We start from the raw sequence: 20,743 nt of genomic DNA on the forward strand, positions 1-20,743 counted from the left end.
TTAATGGTAACTGCGGTTAAGTTCATTTATTCTGCGCAGGGCATCCTTGTTGTCTATTGTTTTGTGGACAGTAATGAGAAATGGAAAGGCAGACGGTAGCTCAACTCTCCGGCTGAGTTTTTGATGGCCCCAGTGCAGACAGCGAAGTCTTTCGGCCAGATCCCTACGACCAGCACGTTCCAGACCATCCTGCAGCACTTTAGTTTTATTAGGCTTATCCCAAGATCGCTCATACCTGTTTGATAAGACAAGTCAAACGTATACGTCCTTACAAAAACATGAAATAAAGATATGATTTATGAACTTATACATACTACCTTCCCTTTATTTAAACATAAAGACTACATTGCAGCCTTTAGAATCTTACCTATAACTGCTTAATACCACATGCACACCTAACCAGTGTGACCTACCAGGATTCCAGCATGCTTTTAGCCTGATCCCTCTTTTCTTTTGATGTGGCATGAAACTGCCTGACTTCATTTCTTGTAAAACCCAACTCATAAGCAAGTACTGGCCACTCAAAGCCCAACTGCTTTGAAATGTCTAGTATATATTTCATATTAATCACAGCATCCTGAAAGACATAAACAAAGTCTTAACTGCTAAAGATACTCTTAATTATTTTTATTTCTCACACTTTTAGTCCAGGTTTTACATGACTTACCTCTTGAGCTTTGCTTGGCATTTTCTTCACTAATGTCTTTAAATCCTTCGAGTTCAAGATTGTCTCAAAAAAATAACAAAAGTCAATGAGTGCTCTGTTTTACCTACTATACTATTTATTGTGCTTTGCGAGTATCAAAGAAAAGTACACTTGTAGCACTTACTGTAAGATGCTGGGCATAAATAGCTATGTTTTTGCTCTGGTTTGGAGTCACCATGGAGATTCTCCGACACAAACCTAACCTGTTAGAAATTAACCTCAGTTAGTCATGTCCACTTAACTTAATGTGACTTACCTAGGGACACTTGGGTACTCCCTGAGAATGCAGTTGCTAAACTTCGAATTTCGAATTAGTTCAGCCAATTCACTGTCTGTGTAAGTTTGTGAGGTCAAACCCAGAGTATCTGGAGAATATCATGTGAAACACCTTACAAAAAAGGGTCGGAGGTGGCTCAAACCCTGTTCCCCAGAACCCATGTTGCTGTGCAACACCTAATCTGCCAAAGTCTGTAATCTATATAAAACATCTTGTCACAGCAAATAGTGTATCATTCCCTCATGAACCAGTTCAAGCAAAGAAAGATGGTTGAAAAACCTTTATTTCAGTGTTAAAATACACTCAATTGAATTCCAGTCATGTTATTTACAAAGATTTTTTTATATGTGCAATTTATTAGCAATGCTCCTTCACATGAGCATCTTGTAAACATACAATTATGCATGTTGCAAGATAAATGCCAAAAACCATATGATTCGTGTGCAATACTGCTAATGACCAACCTGTCATTTGTAGTTACTGAAATACCAAATCTTTCACAGTTATAATGTAATTTTATCACTTATGTATTTGTTAAAGGTGCTTTCTTAGAAACGTTTAAAGAGAAAATGTTTAGTAGAACTACATATGCTTTGTATAAAGAAACCACTGTGCTTAAGCTAGTAGTTCTAAGATTAACAGTAAGAGCGCCATGTGGCAGTCAGTACATTTCTTATGACCTTAATTTATGTAACATTAGACATTAAAAACGAACAATATTTGCATGATCATTATAATCTCACTTCATACATGTTTTGTGTAATTATAAACAGTGAAAAAAGTAATTAGGGAAAATCTGATGTAAACATCATTTGCATAATGTTATCAACATTTTTGGTCACTGGGGCATATTGCAGTTTTTGTTTGTATAATTTATTAATTAAATCAGATCTGCTAATTGCCTAATAACACCAATTATAATAACACTTTTTGTTCTGTTTTAGTAGTTTGTGAACAACAACTTGACCCAGCCAGCTGGGTCTCAAACCCTGTTGGGACATTTTGGAGGGCACTGTTTCTCCAACGTTAATAGCATCCATCCTTCCAGCTTGTATCACGCAGGGTACTCAGAGTAGCGATACTCTTTGGGGGTGTCAGCAAACTAAACAGGAAAAACAAAGACATTTGAAATAAAACAAACACTCAAAACCATTGACAATGTGCACATATTTGTGACATGGCAGCTGCCACAGTAGTTTATTAGTTAGCCATGTTAAGAGTCATGTCCTTCTGCGATGTGTCAGTTTCTCTTAATTGACAATCAACTGTACCTTGCGAGCTGAAATTTCGCTCCAGGTGGAAGTTTTTCTATATATAACGGCTTCTCCCTCTTGTAAGCTCCTCCTACTATTTCTATGAAGCCATGACACCAGGCTTGCTCCAGTCCGGCTTTCCACTGGCGTGCGATGCCAGCACACTTATTTCTTTCTGAGAACTCACCAGGTGTCACAGCATTTTGTGACAAATGATGGAACCACCCTTTTTCAGAGTGGACCCTGCCCATGAATCCAAGTTATGTGCAGTCTGCGTCAGTTGGCGGGATTGGGGTGCCACATGCGGTTTGATGGAACTGGCCGGTTTCTGAAGCTTCTCTATGTTTCCTTTTTGCTGAGAACTGGGTTGTCAAAGATGGCCGATCAGCCTGTTAAATTGTGACAACCAGATCTTACTTCTGCACTATCCTTGTTTCATTTGTTTATTTTGTTTATGTTATTTTGGCCACCTTAATTATTTGTCCACTTTTTTAGTGCAGCTTTAGGTAGAACAGTGTTGTTCTACCTGGGTAAATACCTTGCACATGGATTCTTTTTCTTGTAGGTGAAGGGCTTTAATTCACTGCAGTTCACTCACGAGGCACAACCCACCTTGTTACTGAAGGAGCTGGAGCTGGTCTGAGAGTGAGAAACCGTGACATATGGAAAAACGTCCACCTGGAGCGAATTAGCGCAGGTGAATGTTAATTAAGAGAAATTTACACCTCTGCTGGCCAAATGAGCAATGCAGTAGGGCACTTATTAAATCACCACGTTACAATATTCAATTCAGACCAAACCATTTAGCTTGACATATTTAATAGAATTACGGCAATGAAGGCATACATTTCAAATTAAATTACAAACAGTGATTACCTGCGCGCTGGCTGAGCTATCTTGCTGCGTGGGGTTCCACTCGTACCAATGAAGGAGGCCGGGCGAGGTAAAGAACTGCGACTGGTAGAAGATGAAGTGCTGGGTTTACTGAGTTTGACAGAACTAATGCTGGAGAGTGAGTTTAAACTAACAGATGAAGGCATGGTAATGGGACCCTGTATAGTTGGACTAACGTAGGCTGTGGCCTTCACTGGTTGTCGTGTTGCTGTGGAGAAGTTGCCTATGCTTTGCACTCGTTGCTGCAGCTGACCTGGGGAAGGAACTGAGATAAGGAACAGTAAATTAAATTCAATTTGAATGAATAGGCTGATAATAGGTTCATCTGTAACATGTAAATATCACAAATACATAATAAACGTTTTTCCTCTTTGGCTTAGAACATCAACACACTTTCAACATCTGTAAACAGAATTGGTCACTGAGGGTAAGAACAAGTTTAACTGTGCAAATGAGCCGTCGCTTTGCTTTCAATTTAAATAAAACATCAGCTGTTGAACATGAATTAAATTGCATTTCTGACTGACATTTCTTTTCTTCTGTCAGTCAATAGGTTAATGAAATAATTAAAAATTTACCTAAACTAAATTTAATATCGTAATATAAAATATAAAAGTAAAAAATATAAAATAAAAAAACAAAAAATATAAAATAAAAAAACAAAAAATATAAAATAAAAAAATAAAAAAATATTAAATATAAAATATGACCATCATGGTGAATTTACGAATGTAGGTCACCCCTACAACTAATGTGACTGATGAGTGATTATGAGACTGTACAGAAAGATAGGGTAACTTAGAAGATATCAGGCTGGAGTTTGGGTTGGCCAAGCACATGCCCCCCAGCTTTTTATTGTCTATTTAAGAAACAAAGGAGCTGTGCAGGAAATAAGGAGCTGGTTGAGAGGATTCATCAAGTGAAAGGGAAAGGAACTATGGGTTTGTTTGTTTGTTTGTTTATTAGGATTTTAACGTCATGTTTTTACACTTTTTGGTTACATTCATGACAGGAACGGTAGTTACTCATTACACAAGGTTCATCAGTTCACAAGGTTATATCAAACACAGTCATGGACAATTTTGTATCTCCAATTTACCTCACTTGCATGTCTTTGGACTGTGGGAGGAAACCGGAGCACCCGGAGTAAACCCACGTAGACAAGGGGAGAACATGCAAACTCCACACAGAAAGGATCCGGACCGCCCCACCTGGGGATCGAACCCAGGACCTTCTTGCTGTGAGGCGACAGTGCTGCCCAAGAAGCCCTTGTGCTGCCCGCCTACATATTTACCCATCATTCCGGGCGGCACTGTCGCCTCACAGCAAAATGGTTCTGGGTTCAATCCTCAGGTGCGGCGGTCCGGGTCCTTTCTGTGTGGAATTTGCATGTTCTCCCCATGCCTGCCTGGGTTTCCTCCGGGAGCTCTGGTTTCCTCCGTGAGGTGAATTGAAGATACAAAATTGTCCATGACTGTGTCTGACATTAAACTTGTGAATCTTATGTAATGAGCAACTAACGTTTCTGTCATAAATGTAACCAAAGAGTGTAAAAACATGACGTTAAAATCCTAATAAATAAATAAATATATAGGTAATTAGGAGTGGGGAAAAAATATCAGCCATGAGCTTTCCCCTAAACTTTTTCATAACTATTTCATAACTTTATATATTGTGGGTACCACACATTGTCAGACAGTGGAACACACTTGCAATTACATGTATTCCTGACACCTTGAGGTCATGAGTTTTGGGAAAACCCAGCACCAGCACCACATATTTTATTATTTTATAATTTTTTTAAATGCATTTTCTCCCCATTTTCCTCCCAATTTAGCGCACTAAATTCTGTCTTCCACTGCTGACAGATACCAGATTGCATCCAAGGAGAGCACGTTGCTGTACACATCTCTTCCGACACATGTACAGCCCTCCTCTTCCCGCCCATGCTTTCTGCACAGGTGTCTCTTCCGCCAATCAGGGTCCTTACCTGATGAAGACCCACCCACACATAGTCCGGCCCCCACCTTGCAGATACTGTGGCCAATTAGTATCTGCTGAAGGCACTGCCAATTATGCACGCCAGATGGCACCCAGCTGACCGGTAGCAACACCGTGTTTCAAACCGAGGAGTTCAGAAACTTGGTGCTGGTAACCCACACATATTTGTCTAAAAAGGATTTCGGTACAGAGACATGTCTTCTTTTAAATTTGCATAATTTTGTATTGTTGTAATCTGTAATTTAGTATTGTGTGTTATATTTTTGTATTAGCTTCCTCCTATGCTTGTGTCATTTTACCTTGAGTACAGCCACTCCATTATATCCAATTCAGTTTGAAATGTCTGCGTGATAATAATAATAATAGTGTTGAACTTACTTGCAGACTGAAGTTTGGCAAGCCCGCTTGAGGAGTCAAAACTCTGACTGCTGCGTAGTGACGAAGGTTGAAAAGATGAAAAAGCTGTGTGACTGGCAGGGGAAGCAACACTTGGCACACTGGGCACAGAAAGCATGCTGGGAGCTCGCAGTAGATTTGGCATACTCCTCCTCAGTGTGTCTACAAGTATAAAATACAAAGAACATCAGGTACACATAAAAAACACTCAAATATTTCATGTAACACTGAGAAATATGTTTTGTCCTTGCAAACATTAATAATCTACATTTTTACAGGCTAGCAACTCTAATACCTGACCTAGCATATGCTGAGCTTTCTTTCATCTTTGGCTTAGACAGGCGAGCATTTGCTGTGCATTTGAAGTCAAAGGCTGCCATGAACTGCCATTCACCCATTCATAATTAAAAACGAAATAATTCATTGGTCAATTGATGTCAGTCAGTTAATGAATGTGTTGTGATTTCCATCAATAAAATATGACAAAATGTCACATTTGCTATAAATACAAGGTAAAATTACAGTTCATGTATCGTCTGTCTGTTGCCCTGCCTGTATACTTGTCTACACCTCTACATGCATAGTCATCCATGTAAACAAAGCAGATGCTTAATGTTGTGTCAGTTGCTGTGCAGAGTGCTGACCTGTGCTGGTGCGGTAACTCGGTGTTTCTGCGGTTGTGTAGCTAGCCGTGCTGGGACTGAGGCTGCTGAGGTACTGTGTGCTAGAGGAGCTGCAGCAGCGTGACTCTCTAAGACTGGACAGGTTGTACGAGTGGGACACACTGCGCTGCATAGAGCTTGTACGGAAAAGCCTTGGCTGAGGAGGTGGCAAATCATCATAATCCTCCTCCTCCTCTTCTTCCATTCTCATGGTGGTCCTCTCTGGGCGACGCAAACCTGAGTGCACAGAGAAGCTGGAGCTGCGACGTGCGCTAGTGGCTGAGGTAGTGGCATACTCCTGACGCAAACCTAAACGCACAAACATGCAAGCAAACAGCGTATCGGAATATTAGTCAGAAGAACAGTGAAGGCAAAATTTGCTAACAATAACTGACAATCAATACTGTATTTCCATCTTATTTGTATAGTTTAGTCTGTCTTTGAAGACAAAATCTGCTGAACGACATTTCTCAGCTGCTATTAGTGGTAGCAATGAACGTCTTCACTATATAGCTTAGATTTTTTAATCACATACATTATTCACATACTGATGTTGCCTGTGTTTGCCTAAACCAACAAATATGCTAATACTCCAGTTATTGGCAAATCAAGCAGTTGTCTGAGGCCATCCAATCATTGTTCTAAATCAGTGGAAAGATTAAATGAGTATAAATGTTCGTGACTTAGGGTTCGAAATACCCTGCTTTAGGCCACAACTACAAAAGATGAGCGGCAAAATCACTTTGTGAGGGCAGAGCTACTTTAAAGTATACATTTCTGCACTATCCCTATTCTTTATATATATATATATATATATATTTTTTTTTTTTAATGCATTTTCTCCCCTTTTTCTCCCTTTCAGCGCGTCCAATTGCCCGAGTGCGTCATGCTTCCTCTCCACCGATCTCCGCTCTGATTGAGGAGAACGAAGCTAACCCACGCCCCCTCCGACACGGCAGGCAGAGCTGAGACTTGATACGATGTATTTGAGATCCCAGCTCTGGTTCCAGCGTGTGTTTTTACCGCTGCGCCACCTGAGCGGCCCACTATCCCTGTTCTACCCACTTTATTCAATGTGGGCTGCAGATGTTTTTGTGTCATTCATTTGTTACTTTGTTTGTTTCTTTTACTTTGGCCACCACTTTTATTTTCCCTTTACCATTTTCGTTTGTGGCTTTTTAACCAAATGTTGTTCTGCCTTGCTTAAGCATCCTGTGTATTGGGTTGAATTCTAATTATTGCAGGTGCTACACCCTGCCCATTTACTTTTAGTTATCACGAGACATTTAAATCCTGCTATGAGTCTATAGGTTAGAATCATTCCCGAGTATACAAATATAATAAAGCTGATGTTAAAATAGACTTACTCTCCTCCTGTAGCCGTGCCATGACCTGGACATCCGTCATGTCTTGCAGCTTGTAGTCCATGTCACTGTTCAGCTCTGGGATGCTGAAGTCATTGTTTAAGGAAGACTGTGGGCTGACAGCAGCATGTGGACGGCCGTAATCTACAATTTAAATGGTTTTTGGCATTAATAAAAGCTTAGCTGTTAGATTTTACACTATATGGACAAAAGTATTGGGACACTCATTCTAATTTTTGAATTAATGTGTTTCACCCATTACAATTGCTAACAGGTGTAATAAATCAATTATATAAAGGAAATTACGTGCTTTCAAGTTTGCAGCAACAGTTTAGGGAAGGCCCTTTACTGTTCCAGCATGACTGTGTCCCTGTAGAGTCCTGACCTCAGCCCCACTGAAAAGCTTTGGAATAAACTGGAACATCACTTGAAGCTTTCTTGACCAACATCATTGCCCAGCCATACAATGCTCTTTTGACTGAATGGGCACAAGTTCTCACAGACACAGACATACTTCAAAGTCTTGTGAGAAGCCTAGTCAGAAGAGTGGCAGTTGTTATAGCTCAAAAGATCACTTGGTTTTCATACCATTTGTTTTTGAAATGGGACATCGAACAAGCTCATGGTTAGGTGTCCAGATACTTTTGGCCATATAGTGTATACTGGTAATGCTTTTATACATTTTAAATAAGACATCATTTGTTACAAGATCAAAAATATATTAGGTCATATATTTTTGGTAATAATGAAACATTAGCTAGGCTGCCATGCCTCGTCCTAGGATGAAAGATGGGTCAATGGGTCAGGCTTACTGTAAGTAGCCGTGTGATAGAGGAATGAGGGAGATCTCTCGGCCAGGCCACCGCAACTCCTCCCTTTAGGAGGTGGCTGGAGCGAGCAGTGGCTGGATGGAGAGGATGGCACTAAATAAAAGAAGACATGAGAAATGGCTCATTAAATGAGTTTACCAGACTTTAAATAATGTGATAATGTGGTCATCATACACTCATTGAGCACTTTATTAGGTACACCTATGTTATATGTGTATGTAGTATGTAGTGTACCATACAGATGAACTGTCACCCACCCGGTTCCCCATTTATCAATCAAAAGAGGACCAAAGTCAGCACTGTAATGTGACTAACATGGTAATTACATGGTACTGTGCACTGTTCCTCTATAATTGTATCAGGTGCAACAGTGTTGTTGGGTTTTATAAATACAACTCATTGTCAGTGAACTGTGAACTGTTAGAGACTATTATCAATTTTTGATTTTTATAAATAAATACTTTCTGATCCCAGAATGCTGCTGACTTTATGTTTGTGGTTACAGAACTGTTCTCCTCTCTGAGTTAACATGGAGGTGTTTACAAATCTCAACAACACTGCTGCACCTGCTACACTTAGACAAGTACAAGACGCACTACCATGTTATTATCACGTTAGTGTCATTGCTCTACTAAGTTTACTGCCAAATTACATCTGCTAAGGGGGGGTCCTATGTGGGTTCTTTTCTATTAATAGACAAAGTGTACAAAGCAACAGTAAACGCATATCCACAAATTTCATCTGTATCGTAGTTGTACTAATAATACAGGAATGTACATAACAGATTGGGGTACCTAATAAAGTGCTTTGTAAGTGTCCAATTTTTAGGTATTATTAGCAAACATTTTATGAGAAAGTGAACACATAAATTGCACATATAAATATATACAATAATAAGCATGCTCATACATATGTCTGTGTCTTTGTTGGTGCGTTTTACAGAGAACAGATGCGATATGGTGACTTTTGTACATGATTCCCACAAAGCCAATTATTGATATTCACTGCTTAGTTGTATAAGATGATATGAGATAGCCCTCCTTTTTAGAGCAAACGTCAATACACATACTACATATATATATATATATATATATATATATATATATATATATATATATATATATATATATATATATATATATATATATATATATATATACAGTATATATACAGTATATACAGTGTATCACAAAAGTGAGTACACCCCTCACATTTCTGCAAATATTTAAGTATATCTTTTCATGGGACAACACTGACAAAATGACACTTTGACACAATGAAAAGTAGTCTGTGTGCAGCTTATATAACAGTGTAAATTTATTTTTCCCTCAAAATAACTCAATATACAGCCATTAATGTCTAAACCACCGGCAACAAAAGTGAGTACACCCCTTAGTGAAAGTTCCTGAAGTGTCAATATTTTGTGTGGCCACCATTATTTCCCAGAACTGCCTTAACTCTCCTGGGCATGGAGTTTACCAGAGCTTCACAGGTTGCCACTGGAATGCTTTTCCACTCCTCCATGACGACATCACGGAGCTGGCGGATATTCGAGACTTTGCGCTCCTCCACCTTCCGCTTGAGGATGCCCCAAAGATGTTCTATTGGGTTTAGGTCTGGAGACATGCTTGGCCAGTCCATCACCTTTACCCTCAGCCTCTTCAATAAAGCAGTGGTCGTCTTAGAGGTGTGTTTGGGGTCATTATCATGCTGGAACACTGCCCTGTGACCCAGTTTCCGGAGGGAGGGGATCATGCTCTGCTTCAGTATTTCACAGTACATATTGGAGTTCATGTGTCCCTCAATGAAATGTAACTCCCCAACACCTGCTGCACTCATGCAGCCCCAGACCATGGCATTCCCACCACCATGCTTGACTGTAGGCATGACACACTTATCTTTGTACTCCTCACCTGATTGCCGCCACACATGCTTGAGACCATCTGAACCAAACAAATTAATCTTGGTCTCATCAGACCATAGGACATGGTTCCAGTAATCCATGTCCTTCGTTGACATGTCTTCAGCAAACTGTTTGCGGGCTTTCTTGTGTAGAGACTTCAGAAGAGGCTTCCTTCTGGGGTGACAGCCATGCAGACCAATTTGATGTAGTGTGCGGCGTATGGTCTGAGCACTGACAGGCTGACCCCCCACCTTTTCAATCTCTGCAGCAATGCTGACAGCACTCCTGCGCCTATCTTTCAAAGACAGCAGTTGGATGTGACGCTGAGCACGTGCACTCAGCTTCTTTGGACGACCAACGCGAGGTCTGTTCTGAGTGGACCCTGCTCTTTTAAAACGCTGGATGATCTTGGCCACTGTGCTGCAGCTCAGTTTCAGGGTGTTGGCAATCTTCTTGTAGCCTTGGCCATCTTCATGTAGCGCAACAATTCGTCTTTTAAGATCCTCAGAGAGTTCTTTGCCATGAGGTGCCATGTTGGAACTTTCAGTGACCAGTATGAGAGAGTGTGAGAGCTGTACTACTAAATTGAACACACCTGCTCCCTATGCACACTTGAGACCTAGTAACACTAACAAATCACATGACATTTTGGAGGGAAAATGACAAGCAGTGCTCAATTTGGACATTTAGGGGTGTAGTCTCTTAGGGGTGTACTCACTTTTGTTGCCGGTGGTTTAGACATTAATGGCTGTATATTGAGTTATTTTGAGGGAAGAATAAATTTACACTGTTATATAAGCTGCACACAGACTACTTTTCATTGTGTCAAAGTGTCATTTTGTCAGTGTTGTACCATGAAAAGATATACTTAAATATCTGCAGAAATGTGAGGGGTGTACTCACTTTTGTGATACACTGTATATACTGTATATATATTTGTTTGCCACATTTATATGTTTCAAATCATCAAACTACTTTTAATATTAGACAAAGAAAACCCAAGTAAATACAAGCTGCCTTTTTCTCCCCATTTTCCTCCTGATTTAGCTTACTCAATCTATCTTCCGCTGCTGAGGGATACCCGATTGCATCCGAGGAGAGCACGTCGTTGTACAAGCCTCTTTCGACACGTGTACAGCCCTTCTCTTCTAGCCCCTGCATTCTGCACAGGTGTCTCTTCCGCCAATCAGGGTCCTTACACAGAGTATGAAGAACCCCCCCCCACACACACATAGTCCGGCTCCCACCCTGCAGATATGGTGGCCAATTAGTATCTGCTGCAGGCACTGCCAATTGTGCCCACCAGATGGCACCCAGCCGAGTTTCGAAATGCTTTTTTAAAATAATGATTTTATTTATTGAAGGAAAAATGCAGCCCAACCTCATCCTATGCTAACCAAATTTAACTGACAGTTGGGTTTGATTTTACTAGCCAGACCCAGGTTGTTGAATGTAAACATCACTTAATTAGAACCTGTCTGGCAATGTGAAGCACACTAGAAGCTCTAAAAAAACAGCACATGATGCCACGTTAATTAAAAACTACCAGTCTGAAAAGGTTTACAAAGTCATTGCTAAGGCCCAGGGATTCCAGCAAACCACAGTGAGAGCCAGTAACCACAAGTATCCACCAGTATCTACGGTCTCCAGTTTTTGGAAGCATGTGGTTGCAGTTGCTTCTAAAGGTGGTACAATTATTTTTTACCAGCTAATATAAGTGCTGCATGATCTTTTATCTTCAAAAAAATGAAACAATATTTAAAAACTGTTTTGAGGTTCATTGTGTTCTCCCAGGCTTGTATTACATTTTGTATTGGAATCTAAAACCATTTAATCTGACAAATATGCAAATATAAAGAAAATACATTGTCATGACCCTGGATACCTTGACTATAGTAGTGAATAGTATGTAAAGCATTACAGAAATGTACATTGCTTGTTATTTCATCTGTTAGTATAGCTGTATCAATGCTGTTACCTGTTTGTTCAGTTAGTGCAGGTTTAGTAAAGGATTTAGTAGAGATGCTTAATGAGGAGTGTCCCTCTACAGGTCTGTAAGCTAACAAAGATGGTAAACTGCCAGAGAGAACTCCTCTCCATCTTTTGGCTAAGGAAAAATCAGAAATTATGTTAGTAAGTTACTGTTCATATAGGGTATCATCACAAATGTACACATACTTATGCACTTAAAACTTACATTAAAAATCCTTTTTTCTACTGAACAGTGCAGATGTCTACACAGATATGATTGGCTATATCTGGGGAGGGGAGGGATTGTGACGGACTAACGCTCTTTCCATTGTGATGAACAGCTCTGCTGTCAGTGTTTTCATAACCCTAATCAGGAGATAGCAGTTGATGAAAATGAAAACTTGGGACTCAGGTGGTACAGCAGTCTAACACTAGATTCCTTGATCAGATTAGGGGGTTGTGCAGTGTATTTACAATAGGAATTTGGAAATAATTAGATTAAGGGATGAAGTAGTAAATCCAGTTAAAAATAAAATAAAAGGGGCCGCTCAGGTGGCGCAGCGGTAAGAAAAACACCCTGGATCCCAGAGCTGGGATCTCGAATACATCGTATCAAATATCAGCTCTGCCTGCCGTCTAGGCTGAGCGGCCACATGAACAACGATTGGCCTGTTGTTCAGATATGGGTGGGATTAAACCCAGGTTCTAACAAGTTTCAGCAGATTTGTGTTCTTTGACTGTTGTTTACTAAAACTTGAGAAATGAAATGTTTACTATGGAAGCACTTCTGTAAGTTGCTCTGGATAAGAGCGTCTGCTAAATGCAGAAAATGTAAATGTAAAATTAAGCCGGATAGGGTCTCTCTCTCATAACTAATGCAATTACGACCTCTGCTGGCTGATTGATGGTGCCTGCACAGAGATGAGAAAAAAGTGCTCTCAGAGTGTGTCTCTCCGTACACAGTGCTGAGCTGCACTGCACTCGTCAAAGTGTAGGTGATAAGATGCATACGGCATGCTGCCCACGTGTCGGAGGGGGTGTGGGTTAGCTTTGTTCTCCTCAATCAGAGCAGGGATCGGCATTGGTGGAGAGGAAGAATGATGCAATCGGACAATTGGATGCGCTAAAAAGGGAGAAAAAAAATAAGAAAAAAAGAAAAGAAAGAAAAAAAGAAAAGAAAAGAAAAGAAATAAAATAAAAAATGTAACACCAAAAAAATTATTAATGGAAAATACCCACTCGTACCTCCCAAATTAATTTTGGACAGGATATAGGATAAAACAGGGCAATTTTATTACAATTCTTGCTTTTGGGAGCATTTGTTATGGCGAATGCTGTTAGAAATGAATCTAATCAGGAATGGAATGCATTTTGTATAGACAAATCAGCTACTTATAAATTTTTTGCAGGCAAACAGAGCAATGTTATTTTGGTATATCTTACATAATTAGTCCTTCTAAAAACTACATGAAAATGGGCATTCACTGCTACCCACAAGAACAAAGGGGCTTCCCAGAGACTGCTTAAACAAAGCTGTATTCATGACCTCACGGTGCTGAGCCAATCTTGCTCAATCTGTCCTTTCAACAGCAATGAAAGGGCAAAACTAAACACCATGCTCCTCTGTAAAAGCATGTCGGTGTTTATTTATACACTGATCCAAATAAAACAGGCTAACTGACTAAAAAAAATGCCGCCATCATGAAAAAGAAAGCCGGGGTACTGATTTATCGCTCCAGTTTACCTGCAAGGGTTAATAAAGTCATAGTTTCTATGGTAACCGTTCTCCCCCGCTACTGCAAAAGACAGTATCAAATATTTCAGCACTAATCTGAAGGCAGCCGAGTACAGAAAAATACACAAAGCAATCTGTGAATATTTATATGGTGTTGTTTCTATTGATAAGGGTTATTACAGGCACATATATTTCAAAGGTAACCAGAACTTAATATGTTATGAACAGAATGTTTATAAATGTAATAGAATGCTCATTTAAAGGATAAACTGTCCATATCACTAATCTTTTAGGATGCTTTGTTATTATATCCAGGTCTAATAGCAATTACATCATTGTATAATCAACCTTTAATCTGGCTTTGCTGATTCTTTGCATTTATTGTACTGATCATGTTATATAATGACTTTTAAAAGAACAGTAGCCATAGCAAATTCATCCATAACAGATGGTTTACAAAAATAGCACCTATTAACTCCTATTATGCAAGTGAAGAAAAATTACCTCCAATTCATATTACCTAACAGGCAAATAATTCTATTTATTGCTTATTATTATTATTAGTTTCTACAGGCTGTTAGTAAATGTACAATTTACAATTATCTCAATTGGCAAAGAGATTACTAAAAATAACAATGTATAATTAAAATGAAAAAGCATAAGTTCAACTTTTACCTCAAACCCAACAGCCCAATATAAACAGATTTTATTATCATCTACTGTAACGGGACAGATCACGCCTCGCCACTGAGGCCACCTGCAAGAACTGAAAATGAACTCACAATGTAGGATGCTTAACCAAGGTAGAACTATACTGTGGCTAAAAAGCCACAAAACAAAAGTGGCAAAGGAAAAATACAGAGGTGAACACAACAACAGAAACAAAGTAACAAATGAAAGACAAAAACATCCGCAGGGATGGAGAAAGTGAATAGAAAAGGGATAGTGCAGAAATTAAAACTGCTTGTTACAATATAGCAAGCTGTTTAGACTCCCTGGAGCAGTCAATTTCTTGGAAAAAGAGAGGAAGTAAAGAAAACCCAGAACAAGCTTGGAATGGCAATGCAGGAGCACCTAACCCCAACAACTGGTGCACTGATCTGAGCCCAGCATCATGGTTTGAAGAGAAAGACAGGTTTCCAACAGAAGATTGGCAAATATATGAGAAAGAAACCGTGATAAATACAAAAACCTTCACCTGGAGTGATTTAATGCTTAACGAGGCAGAGGTGACTGTGAGTTAACCAACATGTCAATCATCTGCTCCTCCATGCTCTCTCTGCCAACCATATCTGTCAAGGTAGATTCTACCTTCTTTAATCAGGTCAGAAATTTAGGATGTAACTTAGCCAAAAATAAAATGTACACAATTCTTCCTTTATCTTATAGGTCTGAAATAATCCAACTCATGTTAAAAACAACAAGGCTAACATAGCTAACAAGTAGAGGAAGCTTCTATTTTTCAGCTTAACATTGTGCTAACTGCATGCTTAAATAAACAAACATGACTCAAATGTATGAGTAAGTTATACAATATACAGTATATTAATTAAATGTTTCATAGAATATGGCTAAAAATTAACACTACATGTTTACTAATTACTGCAAACATATTTCCTTAACCTTAAAAATCAAGAAGCCACACTGCCTACTCAAGTCTGATTCTGGACCCCTAAACTGAAAAAAAAAACCATTTATTTTGACTGTCAAATTGGGAGTCAAACGGCCATTAAAATACAGCCAGTAAACATAATTGGGACACCTGGTACTCTGTATTTTAAACAAGTACAAAGACATGCAGTCAGGACAATTAGAACTACTAAAAAATGTGAGTGAGTGTGACCTGTCCGGGGTGTTTCCTGCATTTCGCCAAATGAATTGGACCCACCAGAACCCTGAAATACTTAATGAGCAGATATATGACAGCAGACAACAAACATGTTTTGGCTCTTTAATTACATTTAGGGTGTACTGTGTAAGTGTCTTTAAGGCTGTAATGTAGAACACAGAGAAAGATGGTTACCATACCCTGGTCTAGTCGGTAGCATAAGGAATGCTTAGCTAACTCCATTTCAGGTGTGGGGTTGTCAAGCCCTTGTCTACACCATTGCAGAGGGTTGAGCATTGACCGAGAAAACATCTTCGCTTTTGGAGACACATATAACCTGGAGATAAATGATAAAAAACGAAAGTTGTAACAGTTGTTGTAACTGTGCTGAAAAGACTATTCAAGATTACACTAAATGCTTTTGGCAACTTTAAGTTCAAAGATGTAAACATTTAATTCACTAAATGTATTTGATAAATACTTTTGTACATTTCCAATATATCTGCATGGTCCTTGAGAACATGTAAAATGTATTGATTTGTTGTCATTTATAAGTGCATAAGATGGTTCTGAGTTATAATTAGCAATGTTCTGATCTAATACTGAAAATTAGTATTCAAAACACAAACGTGTTTTATTTATGAAATAGTGAACAGGCTACAATTTTAGCTCTAGTTCTGGTTTGGTCAACATATACTATTAGGCTAATACAAATAAAAAGTATAGATTGTGTTTTTGTAGTAATGATTTTGTAGTTTGAGTTTGTAGTTTTATTTTCTCTAAGTCTCTGTGCATTAAGACAGATCAAGTATGTGACACTTTATGTAAATGCCATAAAAAAGTATAATAGTCATCTGGCATAAAATTGTAGTTTCTTAGCAAATAAATGTACTGCCAGCTATGCTACGCTATGATATGCTAACAAACATTGCAGAACTTCTTTTTTTACTCAATAACTCCCTATGGCCCCTAGTGGTGAGAATAACTTATAAATGTATCTAAATATAGTCAATGGCTACAAACCAGATCTGGAAGTTATTTAGTTTACTATTTAAATGTTAAATACTTAAGGACTGCATGCCAGTTTTATTATTATAAATGATTGGAAAGTATTGTGTTAATGGTACTTCTGCTTTTGTTGGTTCTGATTTTTCTGATCTTGGTTTAGAATTCATATTGTGACTGTAATTATTTGTCTTGTTGAGGAACAACATATTAACACATTATGCATATGAACCTCCTACATAAAACACACATAAAAACTCCTACATGTTAAAACACACCACATCATCATCACACCTTTGATATTTTTTTCTGACTGGGGCAGTGTTTTGGGGCAGTTGTATTGATCAATAATCCAAGCTTTGCTATTACGTTGTATTGAAAAAGAAAAAAATGCATCATGACATCCCTAGTTGTTAGTGATAGGGATGTCCAAATCCATCTAGGCCAGAACAGTCAGTAAAAGGCTATTGATTTTGATACTTGGTATAAGACGAAGACATTCTTGGTTGCTCAGGCTCTAGCAATAAAATGCTAAAAAGACCATTTAATCTTATTTATTAGGAGAAACTATTTTATCTGATTGTGAATTAAAGATTACAGTGGGTTGATGCATCAGAATATCAACATGGAGTTAGCTCTAGACAGGCCTACGGTATCAAACAAAATAATTTAAAATGACATTAAAATTAAGAGAATAACAATAGATTAGGATTGAAAGTATGTGCATGTACAGCCAAATAAACTAAACATCTACTGGCACCTAGAGAAGAAGGAATGTCATGTTCAGGAGTATATACAGTAGAGATATACAGGGGTTGGACAAAATAACTGAAACACCTGTCATTTTAGTGTGGTAGGTTTCATGGCTAAATTGGACCAGTCTGGTGGCCAATCTTCATTAATTGCACATTGCACCAGTAAGAGCAGAGTGTGAAGGTTCAATTAGCAGGGTAAGAGCACAGTTTTGCTCAAAATATTGCAATGCACACAACATTATGGGTGACATACCAGAGTTCAAAAGAGGACAAATTGTTGGTGCACGTCTTGCTGGCGCATCTGTGACCAAGACAGCAAGTCTTTGTGATGTATCAAGAGCCACGGTATCCAGGGTAATGTCAGCATACCACCAAGAAGGACAAACCACATCCAACAGGATTAACTGTGGACGCAAGAGGAAGCTGTCTGAAAGGGATGTTCGGGTGCTAACCCGGATTGTATCCAAAAAACATAAAACCACGGCTGCCCAAATCACGGCAGAATTAAATGTGCACCTCAACTCTCCTGTTTCCACCAGAACTGTCCGTCGGGAGCTCCACAGGGTCAATATACACGGCCGGGCTGCTATAGCCAAACCTTTGGTCACTCGTGCCAATGCCAAACGTCGGTTTCAATGGTGCAAGGAGCGCAAATCTTGGGCTGTGGACAATGTGAAACATGTATTGTTCTCTGATGAGTCCACCTTTACTGTTTTCCCCACATCCGGGAGAGTTACGGTGTGGAGAAGCCCCAAAGAAGCGTACCACCCAGACTGTTGCATGCCCAGAGTGAAGCATGGGGGTGGATCAGTGATGGTTTGGGCTGCCATATCATGGCATTCCCTTGGCCCAATACTTGTGCTAGATGGGCGCGTCACTGCCAAGGACTACCGAACCATTCTGGAGGACCATGTGCATCCAATGGCGGTGCACAAGATGACAATGCACCAATACACACAGCAAGACTGGTGAAAGATTGGTTTGATGAACATGAAAGTGAAGTTGAACATCTCCCATGGCCTGCACAGTCAGCAGATCTAAATATTATTGAGCCACTTTGGGGTGTTTTGGAGAAGCGAGTCAGGAAACGTTTTCCTCCACCAGCATCACGTAGTGACCTGGCCACTATCCTGCAAGAAGAATGGCTTAAAATCCCTCTGACCACTGTGCAGGACTTGTATATGTCATTACCAAGACGAATTGACGCTGTATTGGCCGCAAAAGGAGGCCCTACACCATACTAATAAATTATTGTGGTCTAAAACCAGGTGTTTCAGTTATTTTGTCCAACCCCTGTATAATTCTATACAGTCCACTACACCTACACCCTAAATACAGTTAGACTTGTATTTTACAGTATGAGCCAGATATCCGATTTAAGTCAAATTAATGCATATAAACACCATTTCCCTTATTTAAATATTCGGTAGCTAGTTGAAACAATGGCAAAACGTGGTGGCAATGCCAAATGACAGGTCTGAAAGCAGGTCAGTGAAAATAGAGCAGGGCTGCAGTACCATTTATCCTCAGACTCGGTGCTGATGTTGAGAAGAGTATGAAGGTCTAAGATCTCCAGCTGGTCCAGCAATGTTTCCTCAGCATCACTGCCAGTCTGGCCATGAAAACACACGTACTGTTGATCTGTATTGTGTGATCCAGTCGGTGCTGTCTGAGCCGAAATACGATAATTCTCTGAATAAAAGTGATCCGTCGCAGGGTTCGCTGAGCAGCTCTGGCTGGGTAGGACATGTCCATTGTGGATGTAGTTGTTTGCGGCTCTGGTCCTGAGCTGCTCGTTTTGGCGCTCCAGTTTGCGCACCAGCTCCTGCAGCTTCTTCACCTCCAGCTCCGCGTCCATCACCGAGCTGTTCCCGTTTATGTCCGCCGCCATCGCAGCCTGCAGCGTGTTCAGCACAACAGCTTCCATTATACAGAGACAAAGAAGCAGGAGCAGATGAAATGATGGCAGTGCTTCAGTTTTCAGTCAGTAAAGCGGGTTTAGTGAGTGGAAAGGATTTCTGCACCACATGCTGCTTCTTTAACATGCTGCTGATGTGCTCGACTGTGCCCCCTTTCTCCTCCCTCACCAGTTCGAAACACAACCCGTACATTACACACACACACACACACACACACACACACACACACACACACACACACACACACACACACAGAGAGAGAGAGAGAGCCTTGTACTCCTACAACAGTGTGTTTAAACTATTAAAGGTGCATTTGGTAGAATTACTGCAACCACACTGTTATTGGACATTTTCAGAGGAAATCAGTCATGTTTTTGTGTACAGTCAAGATTCTGTTTTTTTTTCTTATCATTTTTAGGTACTGTATAGAAAATAAATCTTTAATATAAGCCATGCAATTTGTTAAGAATAGGGCTGTAAGAGTAGGCTGCACACTGTGTGACAATACTGTAATATTCCTGAAGTCCTGCGCATGTGCAGTCAAAGCCCCAGATTTGGCATAATTTTTTTTGTTAATGAATAATTGATGTAAGTAAATAAAACATTGATAAAACTATGTTAATATGATGTACTGCTATAATAATTTACATAGGGACGTATAAAGTATGTGACATATAAAGTATGTCACCCCTTTCACACACACACACACACACACACACACACACACAAACACACACACTATTAAAGGTGCATATGGTAGAATTTTGGTAGAATTTTGTACACCAAAAATGTATTTTCTCAACTATTTCACACTATTATTGACCATTTTGAAAAGTCAGTCATGTTTTTGTTTGTGAGCAGTCATGATTGTGGTGGGCCTTAAGGGAGCCATGTTTATAATGTGATTAACCTGGCTTTGTATTTTAAAATGCTTTATGTTTTGTCTTAATGTACAATTGCTTTATTTACACTGAGTTAATTGAGTTCCACAGATATATCATTCTTATTCACAATAAATAAAATATTTTACACGGACCAGTCCACAGCAGTTAAGTACACCTACTAAATGATCTGTATTAAAAAACCAACATGTTGTTTTGTGTTGTTGGGAAGAATACTTTAATAAGTATTGATGGCTGAATACCAAACACACTGTTCTAAATTTATTGAGTATTCCATTATAATACATACAGGAAGCATAACATATTTATAATAGTGTTTGAATACTTTTGAAAAAAAAAATG

General features: G+C 39.3%; 2 protein-coding genes across 3 annotated transcripts; both read right to left on the bottom strand.

Moving 5' to 3' along the window:
- Positions 1-705, bottom strand: wu:fc50b12 (uncharacterized protein LOC103911624 homolog). The gene is made up of 3 exons (XM_063006647.1): positions 668-705; positions 414-577; positions 1-235 (listed from the first exon to the last, which is right to left on the bottom strand). The coding sequence occupies exons 1-3, from the start codon at positions 686-688 to the stop codon at positions 1-3; spliced, it is 420 nt and encodes a 139-aa protein (XP_062862717.1). The 5' UTR covers positions 689-705.
- A 543-nt stretch (positions 706-1,248) lies between these two features.
- Positions 1,249-19,657, bottom strand: slain1a (SLAIN motif family, member 1a). Of its 2 annotated transcripts, XM_063005845.1 has the most exons (9): positions 19,098-19,657; positions 16,021-16,157; positions 12,265-12,393; positions 8,366-8,476; positions 7,557-7,697; positions 6,172-6,498; positions 5,510-5,689; positions 3,113-3,395; positions 1,249-2,085 (listed from the first exon to the last, which is right to left on the bottom strand). In XM_063005845.1, the coding sequence occupies exons 1-9, from the start codon at positions 19,505-19,507 to the stop codon at positions 2,010-2,012; spliced, it is 1,794 nt and encodes a 597-aa protein (XP_062861915.1). In that variant the 5' UTR covers positions 19,508-19,657; the 3' UTR covers positions 1,249-2,009. The 2 variants fall into 2 exon arrangements, with proteins under 2 accessions (XP_062861915.1, XP_062861916.1); XM_063005846.1 differs by lacking the exon at positions 12,265-12,393.
- Positions 19,658-20,743: the final 1,086 nt, after the last annotated feature.

The sequence above is a fragment of the Trichomycterus rosablanca genome, chromosome 12, assembly GCF_030014385.1.
Source record: "Trichomycterus rosablanca isolate fTriRos1 chromosome 12, fTriRos1.hap1, whole genome shotgun sequence".
NCBI classification, from domain to species: domain Eukaryota; kingdom Metazoa; phylum Chordata; class Actinopteri; order Siluriformes; family Trichomycteridae; genus Trichomycterus; species Trichomycterus rosablanca.

Excerpts from the sequence above, each read along its gene's own strand:
- wu:fc50b12 (XM_063006647.1), bottom strand. The coding sequence starts at position 688 with ATGCCAAGCAAAGCTCAAGAG. Across the intron at positions 578-667 it reads TGCCAAGCAAAGCTCAAGAG|GATGCTGTGATTAATATGAA; the intron begins GTAAGTCATGTA and ends TATGTCTTTCAG. Across the intron at positions 236-413 it reads AAAAGCATGCTGGAATCCTG|GTATGAGCGATCTTGGGATA; the intron begins GTAGGTCACACT and ends CTTATCAAACAG.
- slain1a (XM_063005845.1), bottom strand. The coding sequence starts at position 19,507 with ATGGAAGCTGTTGTGCTGAACACGCTGCAGGCTGCGATGGCGGCGGAC. Across the intron at positions 7,698-8,365 it reads CTATCACACGGCTACTTACA|ATTACGGCCGTCCACATGCT; the intron begins GTAAGCCTGACC and ends TTTAAATTGTAG. Across the intron at positions 6,499-7,556 it reads GGCACGGCTACAGGAGGAGA|GTTTGCGTCAGGAGTATGCC; the intron begins GTAAGTCTATTT and ends TTGTGCGTTTAG.